This window comes from Cyprinodon variegatus, unplaced genomic scaffold (genome assembly GCF_000732505.1).
Source record: "Cyprinodon variegatus isolate N-32 unplaced genomic scaffold, C_variegatus-1.0 Scaffold605, whole genome shotgun sequence".
In the NCBI taxonomy this organism is placed as follows: domain Eukaryota; kingdom Metazoa; phylum Chordata; class Actinopteri; order Cyprinodontiformes; family Cyprinodontidae; genus Cyprinodon; species Cyprinodon variegatus.
Window position 1 is genome coordinate 400,740 of NW_015151058.1, and position 23,167 is coordinate 423,906.

General features: G+C 37.3%; 1 protein-coding gene across 14 annotated transcripts in view; it reads left to right on the forward strand.

Moving 5' to 3' along the window:
• The window catches only part of LOC107096201 (focal adhesion kinase 1-like), a 79,376-nt gene that overhangs the window by 45,452 nt on the left and 10,757 nt on the right, over positions 1-23,167 (forward strand). For 5 of the 14 annotated variants that reach the window (XM_015392760.1, XM_015392768.1, XM_015392761.1 and 2 more), the window contains 18 exons: positions 3,558-3,698; positions 3,868-3,945; positions 4,065-4,172; positions 5,503-5,620; positions 6,018-6,048; positions 7,299-7,366; positions 7,598-7,684; positions 10,438-10,455; positions 12,855-12,911; positions 13,777-13,797; positions 16,837-16,934; positions 17,998-18,082; positions 18,160-18,260; positions 18,386-18,501; positions 20,237-20,337; positions 20,658-20,747; positions 20,990-21,194; positions 22,972-23,083. In XM_015392760.1, the coding sequence (XP_015248246.1) occupies positions 3,558-3,698; positions 3,868-3,945; positions 4,065-4,172; positions 5,503-5,620; positions 6,018-6,048; positions 7,299-7,366; positions 7,598-7,684; positions 10,438-10,455; positions 12,855-12,911; positions 13,777-13,797; positions 16,837-16,934; positions 17,998-18,082; positions 18,160-18,260; positions 18,386-18,501; positions 20,237-20,337; positions 20,658-20,747; positions 20,990-21,194; positions 22,972-23,083 (1,635 nt within the window). The remainder of the gene's footprint in view (positions 1-3,557; positions 3,699-3,867; positions 3,946-4,064; positions 4,173-5,502; positions 5,621-6,017; positions 6,049-7,298; positions 7,367-7,597; positions 7,685-10,437; positions 10,456-12,854; positions 12,912-13,776; positions 13,798-16,836; positions 16,935-17,997; positions 18,083-18,159; positions 18,261-18,385; positions 18,502-20,236; positions 20,338-20,657; positions 20,748-20,989; positions 21,195-22,971; positions 23,084-23,167) is intronic. The other 9 variants (XM_015392767.1, XM_015392769.1, XM_015392757.1 and 6 more) reach the window with 8 other exon arrangements.

The window sequence follows — 23,167 nt, forward strand, 5'->3', positions numbered from 1 at the left end:
GGACTTCACAAAGGAGGGAGCGCAGCTGTCATATACGTTTCGGTGGTTCACTCTGCCTAAAGGGAACCGTGGTCATTTAATGGGATTATTCTCCCTTAATAGACTCTGCTCACTTACTCAAACACACTCAGCCCAGAGCAGATGGCTGCGGTAGTAAACAGTATCTTATGTTAGCTGTTGTAAAGAGTAGAGTCTGTTCATTGGTATTGACAGGCTGGGCAGCAGTTTTAGTGAAGCTGACCTTTAGAGATCAAAGTTTGAACCAGCCACAGCTTGATTTGAAAAGCTAGTCCCTCTTGTCGGATGAATAGCATGTTGAAACACCATACCATGCTGTTAAAGTGGCTTCATTATCTTGTTCTCTTGTGAGATAGATTCAGGAATGTAAAAGAGAACAGTAAAGGGTTACAACATGCTGACAATCTACCAAAACTCCTGTGTTCAATGGCAGAAAGCGGCTTTGCTATATTTGCTGTGATAAGTGGGTAAAAAGTAGTTTTAATACACTTTTATGCGAGAAAGTCCACCATAAAAAATAGTCTTTGTAGTCAGTTCATCAAGATTACAATCCTGCCTTCAAATATTATTTTTCTGTCTGAGCCGCTAAGATCCCCACATAGCGATGGTGCGCTGTCACCTGGAAACCAGCAGTAGCTGCCTCAGGCCGGGTCGCCTCTTGGGGACTTTCCTTCTACTGTTTGTGGAGGCTGGAAGTAGATGTTAGCATTTTTCAGATATGTGGTATAAACTGCAGACACCAGAATAATAAAAGCAAACATATTTTGCTGTCAGGTATACAGGTTGCTCTAGACGCGCAGCAGGACCTTTTGGTGCGCCTTGATGTGTGTCAACCATTGAATTTGCATGTATAACGCCTGCTTCTGCTGCCCAAAGCACATCCAGTGTGAACATAAACCGCTAATTAATGACATCTTGAATAAATCTTTAGTACATCAAATTAAGATCATTTGTTTCACAATTGTATATTTATTATAAATTTGGGATGAACATTATGTTTTATTTTTGACATGTATGGAATTTGTCTTTGTTGTTTTCCATTTCTGGATGATAATGGAAAAAGAAAATCAAAAGGGACTTTAGAAAAATTTTATTGATCTCACAGCGGAGAAATTCACTGGTTACATATTGGCATAGTTCTTAAAGAAGGTGCAAACAAGGAGGAAAAGGTGCATTAGGAATAAGAATAAATAAAAATAAATAAAAAAATAAAAATAATAAATAAATAAATAAAAAAATACAAGGGAGTAACACAGAGATTTGAGGTGACATATGTACAACCAGGATGGCTTATATACAGGTGGATTGAATTTACAGATATTACAATATATACTGTGCAATATATACATATGTTGCACAGAATATTGCACAGTCAATAAATAAAAAACTATAATCCCTTTTATCTTTTTAACATAATAAACTAAATCACTTGATTTATCTTTGATTTGTCAGTTCATATGTAGAGTTTTTATCCAACAAATTATAGCGCTGAGTGAATTTAGAAATTAAACTAACCCATTCAAAACATTTTCACTGCTAATTTAGCCTGCAGACCCTCTTACAAAAGGGACCTGTTAATCTGGTTTCATTCAACTCTGAAATGCTCAGCTACAGTATAGGCTTGTTAAATTGTATCACATGCAGAAAATAAATACCAAGTTGATCAGTGTTTTTCCACTGTTGCCTAATTTCAACAGAAACTCCATTTAAATGGAGACTCAGCATTTGTGACCCAGCATTTAAAGAATAAAAGCTACTTTACAAACTAAAAATCTAAATGTGAAGCTTCAAACACCTTAAAACAAGGTCCTGCAGCCACATAGATTTTATTCACATTGCCTAACCAGTTTTTACATTGTTTACACCAATAACTATTCAAGACGAAGAGAGAAATAATAATTAGAAGTATGTGGTAGTTGGACGGCTTTTCAGTGTAGTTGTGGTAAGTATGGTGATGGGTAGGCTGATAGCCAGCTCAACCGCTTCCCCTCTGGAAGGGCGGACATTTCTGTGTTTGTGGTGGAATTCTAGGAATTACAACAGCAATCCTATCTGGAGCATGAAGAAGACCTAAAAAACATGCAGTCCTAAGGGTAGGCTCACATCTGCCATTGTTGATGGGTGAACACTGTTCATGTTTGGCCATGAATTTGTTTTATTGTGGGGACCATTTCACAGGAAAATGCTTTATTGTTTGGACTTAAAAGTACCTGTTATGACCAACGATTGGTCCTTATGGGTTTAGATTAGGGTTAGGGTTGGGTACGTGTTAGTAATGGTCAAACTTAGGGTAAGGGTCTCGGTTAGGCCATAGAAATGAATGCAAAATGAATTAAAGTCCCCATAAGGATAGCAAGAGATAACACACGTGTGTGTGTGTGTGTGTGTAGGTGTGTTGATTCCCTTGGGCTCAACAACTGGACAGCTGGCAGCAGCACCGTGTAATCTTTAAAACTGTAGTCTTTACAGTGTTTACAGTGGAATAATACATTTGTACAGCACTGTATTTCAAAATGATTGGACGGGCTTCTTGTTTTTTATATTTTTTTTACCTTCCAACCAAAAGCTGCTATATTTTACTGGAATCCAGTGTGATGCTGACTTCTTTCTCTATCACCCTAAAAAGAAATCCAGTGCAAACAAACTTTTATCTCAGATCGATTAGTTTGGTGTAGTTAAAGTTCAAGAAACTCTTAGAAAATAACTCGGAGGTTGTCACTAAATCAAAATGCCAACAATCCTTTCTTCAGAATAACTTTCTGAATCTTTCCAGGCTTCCTCCATCTGTCAGCTGCAGTCTGTAAATACCTGCCATTCAAGCTTTATAGCTCATAAACATGGCAGCATTCTGCACATTGAGCGTATAGCGGCCTACTTTATATCTTCCTCTGATCTCTGCTATAATCTGCAGAACAGGACATGTTTTCTCCATACAGAGTTCAGCTGAGCTTTTTAAAAAAAAAAATGTTTATTATATAATAATGCATGTATGTTCCTTCTCCCCACATGTGTAAGCCTTCTGAGCTACATTTGTTTGACTTCCTGCAACTGTGTTGATCATCTTTATTTGTGGTTACAAAGAATAGATAGGATTTTAAATTATATTTCTGTTCCTAGAAGGATTTCCTGGCGTCTGTCTTGTCTGTGGGGGCATTGCGCACAATAAAAAGAAAAAAGCAGTATTAGATCAACTCTACAATCTATCCTGGAAAGATTTGATTATTATGTGTAAAGTGAAACTGTCACCGAGCAGACTGACTCATGATGTTTAATTTTCTTACTAACAGCCACAGTGTGTCTCTGTTTAGCTATCGATCTGAACTGTGAATGAAGTGCAGGGGTCAGTTTGATTGGAAACAGAGTGGGCTATTAGTCAATCAATGTCTGTCACTGTACTTTAATGGAGAAAGATAAAAAGACTACCTCCACTTCATCCTAAATTAACAGATTTTCTTCTGCTTTTTATTCCTTTTTTTAAGCATCAAGGATATAAACAAACCTTTAATGACTGTTAATTTTATTGTTTTTCTGCTCTTTAGGCCAAAACTCTGCGGAAGTTGATTCAGCAAACATTTAAGCAAGTGGCCAATCTGAATGATGAACAGTGCATCCTTAAGTTCCTGGAGATACTGGCACCTCTGTACCGCTATGACAAGGAGTTCTTTAAGTGCGCCCTGGGGGTATGTGCTTCCTACCTTTTCCTTTAGAAGTCAGGGTCGGTTTCTCTCTTTGTGCCACTGAGCTATTTGTGAACTGTGTTAGACTGACCCCTTTTGGTGGCATCAGGTCCTGCATGCAAACAGTCAGAGGTCCTTTAGTCTCTTATTTCATTTCTCTTGTCTCTTACAGTCCAGCTGGGTGATCCAGGTAGAGTTGGCAATTGGGCCAGAAGAAGGCATCAGTTACCTTACTGATAAGGGATCAACAGTAAGCAACAGCTTCACGCTTTTCCCATTTTTATTTGAGATTTTTCTTTTATTTTATTTGTCCTTTTAATATGATGAACATCTGAAAAAAAAATTTTTCCTGTGCTTATCTGTCTTCAGCCCACACATTTAGCCAACTTTAACCAGGTCCAGTCTATCCAGTACTCAGCTATGGAGGAGAAAGACAGGAAAGGCATGCTACAGCTGAACGTAGCCGGGGCTGCTGAGGTACTGCGCTACCGTTGTCTGTCTGACACTCATAACTATATCCTATAAACTATAAACTACTATAAACTATATCCTAAACTTTAGGATATAGTTTATGTTACATATGAATATTCACCACCAGTAATCATGAGATGTTAATATTTCTGCCTTTAGAATATGTCTTGTAAAATCCACAAAGTGGATAGGTAAATATTTCAAATTACATTACCAGCAACATTTATTAAAATAAGTTTTTAAAAACATATTTTTTTATGCAAAAGTACTAGTGTCACACTGAAAGATGTAGACAAATCAGTCTTTAATGTAAGTGTTATTATTTGGTAGAAAAAAAACTGTTGGCACATTAAACAGAACCCCTAAGAGTGTGTAATAACTGACATATATGGCTGGGTGAGGATGAACATCTTCACCACTATTTCTGATTGACCTTACCTATAAACAATAGATCCTCTTTATCAAAAATGTTTTGTTTAACTTTGTTTCCTTTCAAACCAGGATGTACAGTGCAGAACAACCTCTGTGTAACATGTGTTTACTTCCTGATTCCTGAGCCAATCATATGAGAGTTCCCAGGGTTGCTTTCTTTTGCTGGCTTCCTGCAATAGTCTCATAATACCTAAGAAGTCTCTGCATCCTTCAAAAGTATCTGCACAGCAACTCACTGTGTCTGAATCATCCTTATCCGATTTGAAACACTTGTTTTTTTATTAACTATTGCTTCCTTAAAGTTGCCTACATCCCGTTTTTGAGCCACACCAGAACAAGAGAGTTTTTTTTTTCACAAATGTAAATAGAGAGTTTTTTAAATTTCCTTAGAGGAAAGCGGGAGAGTGTTCTTTCTTCAGACAATATTTCAAATTGAGCTTTTTTACCACAAATGCTCCATACAGGTCTGCAGTAAAACAAGGGAGGGATTTCTGGGAAAGCCAATTATTTTTTAACCACAGATTTTTGTCCCTTGGTTTTCTTCTTCACTTATTTCCAGCTGAGACTTTTCTCCTACAATAATTTCCACACGCGCTCGCTGCTGTGTATAATCTTTCTTTCACGTCATGTAGTCAACGCTGTTGCTTGGTCTCTGGAGTTTAATTAAACAACCATGCCGCTCAATGTTTAACATGTGAACAACGCTTTGATCAACTTCAGTCTTTATTGGTTTGTTGACATTTAAAGCTTTGGATTTGCAAACATTGTCAGTGCTCTCTGTAAATGACTTTGTTCCCCCGCTGGTGTAAGAGGCAGCTGGAAACCACATGGATTAATTGATTGTGTGTTTCCCTCTCAGCCTGTGTAACAGCCTCTCTGTGTTTGTGTGTTTTTACCCATACAGCCTCTCACAGTCACGATAGCATCGCTCACGACTGCAGAAAACTTGGCTGACTTGATTGACGGTTACTGTCGGCTCGTCTCCATGGAAACCCACTCATTCATTGTCAGAGTACAGAAAGGTAGATGTGCAGAATCACTTTGAGATATTAACCTGGAAGGAGAATCTTAAACGAGTAGAGCAGGCTGAGGAGAACCTTTAAAGTTTGTTCAAAGTTATTTTTAAGAATGGGTTTTTGGACTGGAAATCAATGAAAAAAAAAAAAGATTTATAATAAGTTTTATGTTGCTTGCAGCATTAGAAACTTACGTGTTACTACTTGGTAACAGTAACATGTAGATTAAATAAGATCCTTGTGTTTAGCTGTTTCTGTATTTTGCCCTTCATGGAGCAGAAATAGTTTTATTAGTTTTGCTGATTATACACTCAAAAACTCTTATGTCATATTTTCTAGTTAAAATGAGTGTTAGTGGTGAATGCTGTTTGTTTTAACTGCAGTGTATGCTTTTGTCCTCTAGAGGGAGAGAGAGCTCTGCCTTCCATCCCAGTGTAAGTCCTTAAATGTTCTTTTTGTGCCTCTTCTTGCATTATTGGTGGATCATAAAATTCTTAAAGATTTCTAATTACCGGTACCTAATTTCCTTTGATCTCATAGTCCAGAATCAGCTTAACCAATCTAAAGGGCTTGGTTACTTCCTTAGAAGACAAGTGTTGCTCAATCATAAATTTTGTATTGTGGTTTCCAATAAAAGCGTTGAACTATGAAAGGCACATGTTGAGGCATTTAAAGCGGAAACTGTTTCAACACTTTTCTAAGGTACTAAGGTTCTAAGCTTTTTCCCATCAAGCCACAAATTCCTTATTTCCAGAAGTGGCTGATAAGATATTTTTTCTAATCATTCCTAAGGTGCTATGTTATGGTTTCATATATATTGAAGAATGTAAAAGTGAAACAACATATTTTTGTAACCCTAAAAACTTAACTAAACTTAATCTTAGAAATACTCAGCTTCTCATTTTAAATGACAACACAGTTTACCTTATAGGCCAGTTATTATAGACAAAATGAGATTACAGTAAGCACCATCCATCCAATGTACAAGATTGTGGAATTTTAAAATAAACATATTAGCACACTCCATACCTAAAGAAGGAATTCTGGAAGTTTCAGTGTAGAAGGTTTGAATCTGACGTGGAAAAATGTAAATAAATCCTTATTGTGAGGTAATTGTAGTCTAATGATGTTTTTAGGTTTATCTCTTTGGGGATCCTGTTGCTGTTTGTAGCCTAGACTTCATGGTGGATACATTTTACTGTTTCTTGTTCAACTTCAAACATGAGTACTTTTGCTTACTTTTCAACCTAAATCTCTCCCCCATGCTCTGTTTCCTTGGTCAAATAAGGAGATAAAGAAGGAAGCCACATATTTTCCACTTTGGGTCTTTAAACATTCTCAGTCTCCTCCTTCCTCTCACTTTGCTCCCTGCTTCTCCTTTCTCATTTCCACTGTAATCAGTGATGTGAGGATCTTAGTGAAGCTCAGCTGACAGAACGGCAGACCACAGGAGAGAAACCATAAGGATTCATCTTCAGCGAGTCATAGTCATGGTTTCCTTTTTCCACTTTGGTGGGCTGCCTGTGGGAGCTTGAACGTGTCGCAGCTGTTGACTCTCTGTTTAGATGAGCTCACTTTGGAATCACTTTATCTCAGTTTTTTTTTAGCTCTAGAAACATTCTTTTAGCTGTTTGTATGTTGACTGAGCTACTCTTTTCTTCTTTTTTTTTCCTGTGTAAATTAGTAAAGTTTCCAATAATGAGAAGAAGTTGGAGGCAGTCCGGAGTGGAGTGAGAACGATCTCCGTCTCTGGTAAGACTTTAAACTATGCAAACTGACTGATATCGTTTTTCCATTTCCTCCAACGTCTGCTTTTTTTGCACATTGTAGAGACTTCCTCTCCCTCTCTATTTTCCTGCCCTCTCTTTTTCCCGCCGCATTTTGTATCCATCCTTCTTACTTATTTTCCTCATATCCATTTACTCTTGGTTTTTCCTCTCACTCTGTCTTCTTCTCTCCCCCTCCCCCCCCGATTGGCTAAAGATCTAGTGACATCGACATCCCCCAAGCCAACCAAGGCACGGCGTTTCCTCCTCCCCTTTGTCTTCTGTTCAGACTCGCCGCCCAACGGTATCATGGCCGTTATTGGACACTCAGTAAAAGAGCATGTGTATAAAACTGTGATGTGGCAGAGTGGATTTTCTCAACCTGCCATCATAGTTCTTGGATTTAAAGGAGACACAAAATAGGCACTGAGAGCCTATAAAGATAGTTGCCCTCATTACTTATGGAAAATACATAAAATCTCAGGTTTCTTTGCCTAATTTAAAATCCTTTAAAACTCCAGAAAGAAACTGCAGTTGGACTTTTTTGTTGGCAGGAATATTCTGAGCTTTATGTGTCTTTGGTGTAACGTTGGAGTGATTTACCATCAAACGTATAAAGCTACTTCATCCAACTTGGCCAACTTTAAAGCTCTTCAGTACAAAGCAGTGCTTTCTGCTTTCTTTTTTAAATTAGTGTGACTAAATTTAATCATGGTTGCAATTAGCATAATTAAATAAAGCCAGTGCATTTCTCACCGAGAAACACAAGAAAATCCCCTTTATGATTGTTTTTGGACTAGTTTTCTCTGCAGATTGCAGTCCTAACAAGCTGTAGATGTGAATTAGAGGGAGTACATTATATGAAGAAAACAGTAACTGCAATGCTATTGCTAAATTTAGCACACATCAAAAAGAAGGTACATACTCTGACTCTTTTCTTTATTTTCTTCCTCGAAATGTCCACTGCAATCATTAGTATAGAAGGTAGTGAAAGTCTATCTAAATATTGAATATACTTTCAAATATATTGCTTGCATGCGGAACCTAAATGCAGACCTTTGCAATCGGGAGAATCGCAGACGTTGATACTGTGACTGTAAGTGTAAATTTTTTTCAGCTCTAAATCTAACATCTCTGTGTTTCTGTTGGCTTTATTTCAAACGCATGATCCTTAATTTTGTGGCTTCTTTAATCACCAACAGCAGCAACACAGAAGAGGCTTTTGGTCACCATGACCTGGCTAAAAAAAAACTTCGACTTAGACAACTTTTATTCCCATTTTCTATGTAGTGCATACAAAACAAAATTTTGTTTTTTAAAGCTTTCATGACATTTCCATTTCTTAAAGTGCAGCAGTGATCAAATGTAAACAGTGTCGGAGACAAAACAGGATTATTGTGTGTCTGAAATATAGATGCATCCATTTCTAGATGCATCTTTGCATAATTCAGTTTTAAATCTTTATTTAGATGGAAAAAACATTGTGAAACTCCTTTGTGTTTTTTGTTTAGCATCTGCTGCTCAGGTCATTGTGGGACATTGGAATGTCCTCCATCTTCCCTAAAGTGCTTTGAGATGTTAGCTTTATAGATAAACGACTGTAGAGAAATTACTCTGGATTTATTTGTGTTTGTGAAAATGTTTTCTTTTTAGTCGCAGTGCTTTAAGGATAATTGTCCCCATCTGATTTATTTATGGTTTGGTTTGGGGACATCCTGAATGGAACAGCATGTGACTTGGAGCCTGCCATCATCAGGACAGCTCAGAGTGAATCTGGACAGCATCTGTGTCTGTGTTAGCTCTTTTTCTCAAAGCTTCTTTTTATTTACTGTAGCTGCAAACACTGGTATTTAAACCCCTTTTAACTTTTTCCCCATTTTGTGAATTTTATTGTTTTGTTAGATGGTAGATAATTACAAAGTGTTGCATATCTGTGTAGGGTAAAGACAATAATAATAGTTTCCAAAATGCTTTAAAATATGTAGCAATTCTGCCTGGCATGACTCAAATCCTTCCCCAATAGTTTAAACTCAGTCAGATTTTAAGGTGAACATCTGTAAATATTTCAGGTTTTTGTCCAAATTCTCAAATGTATTGAGTTCTAGACTCTGACTGAGCCATTCTGATACAGAGAAAACATATTTTAACCATTTCATTACAGCTCTGTCTCTTTCTTTTAGCTGTTTTTCTGTTGGAAGCTTAAATTTCAACTCAGTCTTGCGCAGCATCTAACACCTGTTCTTCCAGGATTTAGTTTCATCCATCAGCTCAGATAGCACAAATAAGGACAAGTGTCCCTGCACCATGATGCTGCCACCACTATGTTTTTATTTGGGGTTGCTGTGATATGGCTGAGTGATTCTTTTTGAATCTGCATCTTAAAACTTGGCCATAAAGTTAAATGTTGGTCTCTGTCAAGAAAAGCACTTTCTGCCAAATGTTTGCTGTTTGTCTGATTGGAGCTCTTTTAGCTTTCTTTTATCTGTCTGTCTTCTTTCCAGCTTTTTAGAGCAACATTTTGATTCAGTGACAGTTTCCCAGATTTTATTTCCATCACAAAACTTTAGTCCTAAAAAAAAGCATAAAAAGGCTAGTAGTAGAGCAAAGGTTGGTTACCAACCATTAGGTTTAAACAATGAACTACTATTCAAAGTAATGTAGTTCAGGAAAGTACAAGAAACAAGATAAAATGTTGACTCAATGTTTCCTTAAGTTGTTTTTCTTCTGACTATGTAGATCTGATAACTCTGAAAGGTAAAAACTCACTGCCCCCATATTTGGATTTAAATAGCTTGAATGACTTGAAATGAAGTTTTTCCTGCTTTTACTGGACATTCACTCGTCTGCTGAGGGAGTTTCTAACTGACTGCATTGTGTGTCATTATCCAGAGAATCTAACAGCTTGCGGTTTTAGCTTGTCATGCTCTAACCTCTCTGTTTCTTTTTTTTTATGTTGTCTTTTTTTTTCTCTTTTCCCCTCGGCTTTTCTCTCTTCCGTCCTGCTGCCGCCTCTCCTTTTGCTGTTCCATTTCCTGCATGCTCTCCTGGACCTCGCAGAAGACCTTAGCGGGGACGGTAAAGTTACACTGTTGTTTATAAATCTCTGTGTTGTTCTTTCTTTCTTGTCCTACTCACTGTCTGTTCCCTCGAGGGAAAGGGTAGCATGTGTATTTTGGTGTGTGGCTTGAAGTGATGCTTACATTCCTACATATTTAACAATAGCCGTCTGCTCTTTTATGTAAAATGAACTTAGGTTAAAGCACAGTAGAAACAAAACAATATTCACACTCAAGCAATCCACCACTTCATAAACAAATTCAAAACCATCCTGCCGTGTAGAGCTTCATAACTAATGTTAATATCTTTGTATGTCTGGCTACCTAAATATAAACATTTCTGCTTTATACAAAAAAATTACCACACATTTTTTTTAAAGCTGCATTTTCTCTGTTAAGCTTTCCTCTCTCTTTCTCTTAAGTAGCCACACATAAGTTGAAACATGCACTTTTGTGCATTTCCTCTGCTGAACACCTTCATGGCGCAGCAGCCAGAGGTTTTCTGGGTTTTAATGTTGGTGCATTCCTTGCTATAAGGAGCTGGCTAAAACACAGACACAAAGGCTACGTTCACACTGCAGGCCATGATGCTTAATTCCGATTTTTTTATGAAATCCGATTTTTTTCCGTTGCTGTTCACATTTCCAAATATATGCGACTTGTATGTGATCTCCTGTGTAAACTGCATTCATACAGCTTAAGTGTCCCGCACATGCAGTAGAGGATGCCATGAAGTCACAGGCCAGCATGCTGTGTTTACGGAATTAAACATGGATGGGAGTGACGGAGCGCATCTAGCGATCTTTCCATACAATAAAAACACTATCTTTTCAAGATTGTTAAATATAAAGACTGCTCTCCGCATCATTGTCCTCAGTGTTTGTTGTTGTTTTTCTTTCTGCTTCTGTGTAACAAGACCCAGAATAGTGACCTTTGTCGGGTATTAATGGCTCTCAGGTCTGATGGATGCAACCTGGTTGTTCAGACGCAGGTCGCATTTGAAAAGATCAGATTTGTATCAGATTCAGGACCACATAGCCAAGCGGTCTGAGTCGCATTGGAAAAAATCAGATCTGTTTTGTTCAGACTGAAATGAAAAGATCATATACAGGTCGCATATGAGCCAAAAAATTGGATTTGGGTCACTTCAGGCTGCAGTGTGAACGTAGCCTTAGACACGGAAACATGTTTGTTTTCTCTGTTCAGTCTTCCCCTAAAAATTTTCTTTATTGGGCTGAGTAGAAATCATGATATACAGTTAAAAGCCTTAGTTTGAGATGAAATTACAAGTGTGAAAGGCTACACAGTATTTCTGTTGCTAAAATGGGCCCCAATGCTGTTCTTGTATTTTTTTTTACAAGTCAGTTACATTAATCTGACTTGATTTTAAGCACTTCTTTCATATTATGTTTAGCGAGCTTAGATAAATCAGCTGCACCTCACGTCTGCTCATCAACTTCTCTCTCAAACCTCTTCCTAAGAAGAAAGTGGGCGTTGATTTTGTGCTACTAGATATGCAGCTAGTAATGGAGTTAAAATGTTTTTGATGTGGTATTTATTATTATTTTTTAACCCACTGAATAAATGTTCCTAAATCCAAAGCTTCTTAGAAATTGTCAAACTTGACGGATTAGCTTAAGTGGAGCAGGAGCTTACAAACATGTCTACTGAAGTTTTCTTTTAGCATGTAAATTAGCCATGCTCTGGGGTATAGTTGTCTTGCCTCATGTCAAAAAATCACCAGTTGATATTTAACATGTTGCTCTTTTGAAACTGCAGGACAGAAATCAGCCACAGGCTTATTCCATATAATTTTATCAGCCTCCCGCTGAGCCTGATGAATCCCAAGTGGAGCTGTGAGAACGTTCAGGACAGCAGATGTTCGACTCTAGTTTCCAACAGCTGAGTCTGCACGCTGATTTTATTTTAAACACCACCATCTGGTTGGACTGGGTCGGTCCATCTTTTCCCTCTATTTTCTGCTCTCTTCCTCTCCTTCCTCTTTCTCTCTCTCGTCTTATCTGCCTATTTCTTCACTTTCCTCCTAGTTCACTCCTTCTTTTTTGGCTTTTGTTCCAGTTTCTCCTTCGTTCTTTGTTGCTTTCGCCCCACTCCTCCTCCTCCTGCTCCACCACGCTAACTCCCTACAATCCAGCTGCTCTTACACAGACAGATACTCACAACACATGCTCAGCTGACGTGATCCACCAAGTGTGTGTGTGTGTGTGTGTGTGTGTGTGTGTAAGGGAGAAAGGGCGGGTTCGAGGGAAGGTGAGGAGCAACGCAGAGCCACTTTGAGCTGGACTTGCTTCACTCTTTAGCTTTCTCTTCGATTGTAGAGTCAGTTGAAGCATGTGTGAGCTCTATCTGAGCGAGTTCTTTTATTTTTATGCGGTTTTGTTTTTTCTAACTTTGCAGAAACAGATGACTATGCAGAGATAGTGGACGAAGAGGACACATACACCATGCCCTCCAGTAAGTGATTCGTTATTATCTTCTTTACTTGATGTCTGTCAGCTGTACAAATGCCAACCAAAAAAAAAAACTGCTGTTTTAACAAAAAGATCAAAGGAAAAAAGCGGCGTTACAGTTGTACATCTGTCATCCTGCAGCCTAATAATCTGAGTGCGGTGTGAGTCGTTTCCATGAGGCACGCTCAAAACAACATAAGCAGTTCCATTAAAACCACATTTGGTCAGAGCGCGTCTATCGGATTTGGGCCGGCTTTTTCATTTTCTATTAACAGCAGACATTAGTTGGAGGTTCCACATCGTGGAGTACAGATGTGGTTGACGGGAGACATGTGACAGATCCATTCGGTTGCTCATAAAGCCCTGAATATGCTCCTGTGTTTGGCTGTACTTCTGTTTGTAACCACTGCTGGAGCTCCAGGCTCAAATATCTTTTAAAGTGGATGCTTTGGCAAGGACAAGTACTTATATATTTAATTGCATGGCTAACTTTAAAAGTAGACTATGTTCTTCTTTCTTGCTATATTTATCTTCCTTTGTTTTATTTATTTCTCTTTAGTTTCTTCTTTTGGTTACTTCCTCTAAGCAGTATTTCTTCAGGATTTTAGGATATTTACCAAATCCTCTCCTCAGTTTATGTTTTCCTTATGTCATATACAAACTGTTGTCTGTTTAAAGAAGCTAACAATGATAACAATAATAAGTCTAATGCTTTTCTAGTTTGTATGTTTGTTAACCTAATGTCAGATATAAACAGTTTGTGTGTGTTTTTTCTGAGCTTTTTTTAACCTTTACTCAGCAGTCTGGCTCTTCCCCCCCATCTCTTCATCTGTCTTTCTTCCTCTTTTTTTTCCCCACCGCCAACACAGTGAGCTATGGAGTAGTTGAAGGTAAAACTACCCGCCTCTCTTATAATATCCCACTGAAATGCTTTTGTAGTGTTTTTCTTTTCCCAGGCAGCTGCCTACTTCATTAAGTTACACCACTTTTCTGATTATTTTCCTTTTTTTTGCATCAATCAGTAAAGCTACTAGGATTTGGGATAACTTAAATAGTTTTTCGTATTTTTGGACATTTTTCCTGTCAGCATTTCTTATTTTACTGTTTGTGCCTGGAAGAAAACTATGAGAATGTTTTATACAGGTGCTGGTCACTTTGCTCCTTTGCCATTTTAGTTTTTTTAGATTTCCTATTGTAACTGCTTTGACAAACTGATTCTTTAAAATTTTTCTAACATTTTTAATAGTATAATCTGTTAATTTGACTATAATTAGGCCCATCAATAGTTTGTAGTTTAAAATGATTTTGGTTTGATGATCAGCTTTTGTATTTCATGCATATCAAGAGACCTTAATTAGTTTAGAACATGACTTTAAACACTATACAATAAAATTTTAACTTTTGATTATTTTAATAAATATTTAGGGCGATATTTTGAGCCATGCAAAGGTTTAATATGCTTTTAGTTCATCCTTCATCTAGACTGTTTTCCCTCCTACATTTTATGAGGACTATGAGGGTTTTTAACACACTGTCACTGTCAAACAAGATTTAAATCTGTTTTGTTTTTGCCATGACTGAGAATTTACACAGGCATGTCAAATGAGATCCAGATTTTACTTTTGTATTGTGTCTTTAGATGATGATGAATGTTGAACTTAAACTCTGGGTTTTAACTTCTGTTTCTTGGAGCTTTATAAACATGTCGACATTCATGAATTGCTCCAAAGAATTGAGAATTATTCAATTCCTGTATTTTACAAGTTGATAGAGCCATAGATCATTAAATAGAGTTGAATAATGTTGGGTTCAGATGCCAAAAAGGTCTGAACCCAGTTTGGTTTTTCTGTTGTAGAGGTAATTTTTACACAAATAGCAACAAGTTTTTATAAAATGCAGGGAGAAAAAAATGGGAATTCAACTCAGGAAAAAGCTGGTAACTTTGTAATAAAAAAAAAAAAAAAAAAAAAAAAGGAATCATGCTAGCTACTATTTACAACAGACTGACATCTCCTAGAACCAATAACAAACATAAACACCTTAAACACAAGAGCTAACTAAGCTAAAAGTTGTTTTTAGGCACAAACCAGATATGACACTTTCTGATGCTTTAGTTTAACCTGGAAGGGACGCGTGTAGCTCCCCTAGTGGCTCAAATTTAACCTGTGTAGAGTCAATGGTTAGTGTGGTTACCTCTCAGCCACAATCATCCCTTTAGTCTGAAGGAGTTTGTTTGGCCTTCCTGTTACCTGCTGAAGTCCTTATCACCCACAGCCTGCAGGCATGACTCAATATTGTGTGGAAAACATAATTGGCTTGCAAATGATGTTTTGCATCTTCTTCCTGTAGTTTCAATTGGAACACCTCACTGATGTAGTCAATTTCCTCTGGTCATTTTTCAGTTTTAATCAGCTCTTGGCAATTTCTGGAGGTTACCTGTTATTTCTCCTAGAGTTTCACTGATTGCAGGTTTTTTTTTTTTATATCTAACTCTGTCGGTGGTTATAATGTAACACTTTCAATGTTCTGGACTTACTTTATTAAAAACAAAAGAAAAAAAACACTTGAGATAGTTCCCTCACATGTGAATGAAACGTTTAGCATTGACACTGGCTGATCTACGTACCTCTGTGGAGGTGGAGAAGATGTTAGTAGCCAGTCACCCATCGCCGCAAACTGAGGAAATCTGAGCTAATCGATCGTTGCACCTCTGATTTATCTGAATGATGTCGACAGAAAAACACAAACTCACAATGTTTCAGGGGTTATTAAATGATTTCTAAATGGGTACAAAGTCAAACTTTTGGCTAACATGAGGATTTTAATTGGCGAAGGAGTGAAATGATTAAAAGCATTTTTTTTTATTTGCTTTTATTTCTTGTCTTGGGGTCTCTTGTGTGTTTGGAGGTGATCCAAACATGTCCAACCTTTTGACCTGACAATGAGAGCCAGTTCACCCAAAAACAAAAAAAAAAAAAAAGAAAAATTTAAGCTCCTGCTGCAAAATCATCATTTGAAAACAAGAGTCCCTCTAAACTTCAGAGGTTAAAACACTGCAATGTTCGCTGTTGTTCAGTGGTTTGGTTCTTATTGCTCCATCCTTAGTTAAATGTTTTTATTTACGATCGTGGTTGTGTCAGTTCTCTGTGGCTTCTTTTCTTTCTTGAAGCAATACTTCTCTCTCATTGCAATATGGAGTAATTGTCATAAATCTACTCAGAAGGAATTAATTTTGTGCAATGTTTTAGCTTTTTTTTTTTTTTTGGTTGTTATTTCTGTCTTCCCAATTACAAAAGCAATTCTTTCTGAGCCAGAATGTTATTAAAAATGTACATCCACAATCCTGATTGTCAGTTTTCCTGCTAACCCACTCTCTTCAGGAGCAGAACATACATTTATTCTTTACTGGAAAGTCAAAGAATGTGGTTTTGTTTCAAAACTAATCAGTTCCCTCTGGATTCTTGTGGGTACGCTCCCTGATTGTAAAAGAAAGTACGTGCAGGCAGAGACCAGACCAAATACAGCACATCTGTTCATAAGTGAGAGGCAAATTACACCTAAGATTGTCTTTAAAATGCTTTCATCTCTAACCTCTTCAGGTTATTATCTGCTCTATGCAAAGAATCTGTAATAATGATAAAGCTGGTTTTCAGAGTTTCGATCGTTTGTTGCAGATTTTCTCGGTCCACGATGCTTACAAATGTTAAGTTAAAAGTCAGGAGCCTTTCCAAGTTCTTTCCTTTTCAGTTTTAACACTGGGTAGAGATTAGTTTACCTAAGAGCTCAGCATTTACAGCCAATTTTTATCCATCCCTTTCGTCTAAAACAATCACTGTAAACAAGAGTCTGTTGTATGAAAAGCAACAGGTGAAGGCGCTGTTCTCACCTCCTCTCGTTGTCTTTCCTCCCTTCTCATCCTTCCCTCTCAGCACGGGACTATGAGATTCAGAGAGACAGGATAGAGCTGGGTCGCTGCATCGGAGAGGGTCAATTTGGCGACGTTCACCAAGGAGTCTACAACTGCCCGGTATGCTGAACTGAACACTCACTGAAGGAAATGGATTGTTTAAACACTGATTTCTTTAAAAACATGCTGCTCTTTGTTTTTACTTGACGAACAATAGATTAGTCATCCAAGGCAGGAAGCTGGGGGTGTGTGAAATTTTTATATTGTTTGAACCTTAAGGTTATTCTGCTTTATTCAATCCAAAACTTGCTTGGGTGTGTTTTTTTGGGCACCCAGCTTTGTTCCATTTGACCCGTCCCAACAGAACGATCTCTGTCCAGATGATTGGGATAATGGTTAGAATGATCAGAACAATCACAAACCACCAAGGTGCACGTTTATCCTAAATTGGGACATCCTGGATCCCCACTGTGAAGACCACAGAATACGAAAAACAAGAAATAAATATGAAAGACCCTAAGCTTTGGTTTACCTCCAGGACAGAGATTCTTTTAATGTCCAAGTTAATGCTGTAACTTGTTGATTGTTGCACTAATTGTGTTGGTTTTCTGAAAATTGGTAATTCATAAAAATATGTTATTGTAGAAATAGTAATATTGGCAATGACTGCTTGCAATGCAATAGTTGATGACTAATAAAGTCCAAATGTGAGCTGACACTTTGCTTGGAATTATGTTTTCAGCTTGTTAGATAGAGCCAGCAGCAGTAGATACTCATGCTTTATATAGACGACAGTTCCCAGGATCCTGGACATCTGTCTGCCTTTATTTCTGTCTGAAAAAAAACAAGATTATTCTCCATCTATTTGTAATTAAAGTAGAATTTTTTTTTCATAATCCTGTGTAATTAAATGCCAAAAAAGTCAGCTTTGTTCATATGTAGAAATAAAAATAGAACAGCCTAACTTTCTTTTTTTTTTTTTTACCGACAGGTTTTTTTTTTTCTTATTTGTAATCTTTCTTATTTTATTTTCTTCTATTGTTACAGATATGAAATCTATCCCACAACCTCAACTTGTCAAATATTTGATTTCATCAGATGGGGAAACCTGCTTTTATGTGCCAACTATTTTTGATGCTAAGTTCTGCTCATTTATGTCAGTCTACCACTCTGTGTTCCTCAGGACAAACCGCCTCTGCCCGTTGCCATCAAAACCTGCAAGAACTGCACCACCGACAGCGTCAGAGAGAAGTTCCTTCAAGAAGCCTGTGAGACATCAATCTGTGTGTTTCTGCATGTTATTTCAGTTGCATTCAGGAAGCGCTGACTTATCTTTGATTTCCAGTAACGATGCGTCAGTTCGACCATCCTCACATTGTCAAACTGATCGGTGTGATCACAGAGAACCCAGTGTGGATCATTATGGAGCTCTGCACACTTGGAGAGGTACACCTAAGGCTGTTGTTTTGTTGAAGAACCAAGACATAATATACATAGATGCACGTTTCACCATTTTTTATCTTTAAAATGAGGATAAATATTAACATCTCTGTGTTTGTATTTGCATGTAGCTACGGTCGTTCCTGCAGGTAAAGAAGTACAGCCTGGACTTGGCCACTCTCATTCTGTTCGCCTATCAGCTCAGTACAGCGCTGGCCTATCTAGAGAGCAAACGCTTTGTGCACAGGTAAAACCATCAACTTCTTCTCGCTGACACAGAAAACATCTAAAGGTCTAAACAATTTATGTCAAGGGTAAAAAAAAAATCATCTTGAAAGCTAAAATTCTTTTTTGCCTTTCACTTCTGAGCTCTGGAAAAAATAGGACCTTGATGCAATGTAGGTTGAACATTTTTCAGCAAGTTATAAAGTTAACTTTTAGGATTCATCACCTGAATATCAGACTTTTTCAAGTTAAAACTTGTGTCTTGGGGTTGAGCTTCGATTAAAACCTGTCACAAAATTCAGTGACATTGGTTTGTTTTTCTAAAGTGGGCTCATTGTGCAAACCAGAAACACCCACATTATCCTAAAAGTGGGATTTTCTGTTCCACTAAAAGGGGCGATTTTAGCTATCATGGACTCGCCTGCAGGCATTCAGTGTTACTGTTAGTATATTTCTTTACCTACTGTGCCGGAGACCAGGAAACAATGGTAAACTGCTAATGTTACTAAAGTCAAAGGGTCTGATTGAGTTATTTAACTTTTTTTTATCCCCCTAAAAATTGTTTTGGATGATTTAAAAGACAATTTCAGGAGGATTGTGTTTGTAAAAATGCCAGGTTTTTACTCCTTAAAGTTTTGTGAAATATATTATTAACTAGTTTATTAAGACAACTTTCTTGGGTTTTATTAAAGGGGTCTATGAAAAAGAGAGATCCCATATATTCATTTTAGAATAAAGGAATAAACGCCAAGCATTTGTCTTCTTCTTGTCCTTTTTGAGCCTTCAGGAGGCATAAACATTGTTGAGAGCTAACTGCTGCCAGCTTATATTACTAAACTGGAACTTAAAACAGGGCAGGATTTATTGAAGCAATTATAAACTTTTAAAGAAAATCCTCCACTCTAGGAGACGTAGAATAGCATTACTATCACTAGTATCTAGGGTGACCAAATTACCTGATTTGTGTGGGACAGTCCAACATTTTTCACTTCTATCTCACTGTCCCACAAACTGAATTTGACTGGGTAAAATTAGGGAAAAAGTAAAAAAAAAAAATATTCACAGGTGGTTTTCCTAAATGCAAAGAAAGCAGAGCTGCAGTCATTGTCACAGAGCTGCCCAAGTGCCCCGCTTCATGACCAAGCTGCACATGATGCTTTGAAGAGAACAGGCAAAGGATTTTAATACAGAGAATGATGGAAACTATGTTTAAAGAAAAGAAAATGAAGCTAAAACAAAACATGGAAAGGTTTATAACTGTGAGCAGGTGAAAGATAGTTGTCAGAGAGCTTTTTGTGAAGTTTATTAAATAAATTTTTTATAATGTGATACATTTGAAAAATGTGAAATATAGGGGGCACGATGCAAAGCAACACTATAAAAGTTAGAATGAAAAGGAAATGCACTACTAAACCGCAGCATCTGTCCTGCTTTTTTGTCCAACTAAATCCTAGTTGTCCCACTTTTTTCTTTTTTTCTTTTTTAACCTTGTCACCCTACAACTATCGTTATTAGTAAGGGTGTGTACTTACACACCCATATCTTGGCAGCGTAATATCTACTGATATTTATTAACTTTCTGACATTAATAATTTAAACACAATAAATTTAATGGGTAATTAGGTTTGATTTAAACCGTAAATTACTTTAGTTTCAAAGCTGAATCATAATGATTTGAAACTGGCAAAAGCTTGCATCACAGAATGTAACATGACTGGTTTACGGATTTAAAGCTAAGCACAGATATTCTGTTACAGAGATATAGCAGCGCGTAATGTGTTGGTCTCCTCTGTGGACTGCGTGATGCTTGGAGACTTTGGCCTATCTCGATACATGGAGGACAGCTCCTACTACAAAGGTAAGGGAACTAAATGCAGTTTACTATGGTCAATAAACTCATTCATCGTTTTAATTGTACCTCTCCCACATTTTCAAACTATAAAGGCTTTATGTGGAAATCTACCTGCTTCAAAAGGCATAGTAGAGTAAAAAATCAGCAGCTGGAGACGCTTCATTTACCTTTACTTTACCACCATCTACTGGTTACATCAGGAAACTGCAGTCACTCATTCAAAGAAATTTCAATCTGCCATTAATCAGCCTAATGAGCAAGATTCATTGGTTTCTATAACTAATGATTTACTTAAAATATTCAATGATCCAATGTGTTTTTCTCAGCTTCTAAAGGTAAACTGCCTATTAAATGGATGGCCCCTGAATCTATTAACTTCAGGAGATTCACCTCTGCTAGTGACGTGTGGATGTTTGGTGAGTTCGATTTATGTTTCTGTGCTGTCTCTTTTTAAATCTGACTAATTATTGATTATGTGTGTAAACCTGTGTTAAGATGAGGTTACATACCTAATTAAAATTTTCAGGAACGTAAATGTAACTATTCTTTAAATCTGACCTGATGATGAGGCCTAAAGTTGATCTATTAAATGTGTGAAGAAATTTCTTGGTCTAACGCATCATCATATGCTTCCTATCACTGTCTTTTCTCCCTTCAGGTGTGTGTATGTGGGAGATTTTGATGTACGGCATTAAGCCCTTCCAGGGGGTGAAGAACAACGATGTGATCGGCAGGATAGAGAACGGGGAGCGCCTTGCTATGCCTCCTCAGTGTCCGCCCACCCTCTACAGCCTGATGACCAAATGCTGGTCTTACGACCCCAGCAAGAGGCCGCGCTTCACTGAACTCAAAACACAGCTCAGGTAACAAGCGTTCCTCTGTATATCTTAGTGAAGCCCGCACGCAAAAATGGAGGTTTTCAATAAAGCAGGATGAAATTAGAGCAAGGAAGTGTATATTTGAAGGGTTCTCTGCAGACACAGAACTGAAATGTCACCGCCTGTATAGTGCTAAACAACTGACCCTGCTTTTTGTTTTTTAGTACGTGCAATAAGTGGGTGTATTTTATGTGATTTGCTGCACAAATTTAAGATGTTGAAACTCATTTGGTTCCCATTAAAATGAGCAGAGATGTTCTGCTTGCAGTGAGAGAGTGGCCATAAAGAAAGATGAGGTTCTAAGACATGTAAGTGGAGGATATATTGAAGAAAGCTATTTAAAATATAACAATGATAAAACTTAATAATATTTATAAAGCACTTTACAAAAGCAGCATATCTGTAAGAACTACAAACAAAAATAAAACAAAAATTATGAAACTAATAAAGTTTAATCCAAATTAATTAAATGTCATAAAACATGATAAAGTCTGTGTGTCTTAAAACGGGTGCCGATATGCGTACTTTAACCCTGCTATGTTTACAGGCTTTTGATCTTTTTTAGAAACCTGCCACAACATTTAAGTTCGGTCATTTTTTTTCCCATTTGGGTTTGAGTGTATAAAATATAGTATGCCTGGAATAATTTGTCTCCACTCTTTGTTTTGTGTTGATATTATTTAACTATTATTACTATTTCTGACAGTCCAAATATGTTTACATGCACACTGAATCTCTCTCTATCCTCTGGCATTGTACCAGTGCCTCCTTTACTGCTACAGTGACCGCAGATATTTTTGCAGGTCAGTTTGCGCTTGACTTTCAGAAGAAAAAAAACACAATAACTGCAGCTTCTGTTTAGTTTTTACACGCAGAAAATTGCTTCGTGGTAAATGTTTACATCTGATGAAGGCACACACTTTGCATCTCCTTTTAAAGATCTGCTTTGTGCATACAAACACATTTGTGCCTGTTTTAACACACGCTAACCTAAAGATCAGGCCCTCAGTCTTGAGGGAGAAATGCTGCCTCTTTGTGGTTTGAAATGTCATTTATGGAATACTGCATTTACTCTTTAGGTTTCCTAAATCAGATGTCTCAAATATTAGGATTTTGACAAAAGTCACCCAAAAATGATGCTTTAGCCTACATTTGACTTTTTTTATTATACTAAGAATTATATATATATTACATTTTTTATAGTTCTAAAAAACCTCTTTCATTCATGTTTCCAATGCAATACTAAATGCATATTTAATTCATTTATTAACATCTATCTTAACAGTGGTTTTAAAACAAAGGTATCAGCTTCTTTACATTATTTCCATTAATGACTGTAGATCACATCTTTTCTAAATAGATTGAAATTGTTAAATGATCCTTATAATAAATCAATAGCTCATTCCTTTTTCTAAATAAAGGGAGTGAGCTGTATAAAATCAGTCAAACCAGTTATCTTAATCTGTTCTTTTAGATAGCTGTCATGTGCTCTCTGGCCCTTTGCAGGGTTCTGTTAGCAGGAATCCAGACTTCAATGTTCGTTTTAGGAGGAGTTAGATTTTAACCCTCTAGAAAACTGCATTGTTGCAAATCTGTGAAGTAATTGCAGGAAAGGCATTTGCAGTATAAGATGAGGATGATTTTTGTATTTCAGCTCTTGAAGTGAAGGGAGGATGTTTTTGAGGTCTTCAGTTTAATAATTAGTTCATATCAGATAAACAGGTTAAGCAATATTTGTGACATTATTGATGGACTTTGGCAGCACTATACTGGAGGAGGAGAAGATTCAACAAGAGGAGAGACTGAGGGGGGAGATGAGGAGGCAGGTCACTGTCTCCTGGGACTCTGGAGGTTCAGATGAAGCTCCACCTAAAGTAAGATCTCACAGACATAATAACCTTTTCTTTCTCTTTGATTGTCACTTTCTGTCTTTCTGAGGCATCCTAACATGAGGACAA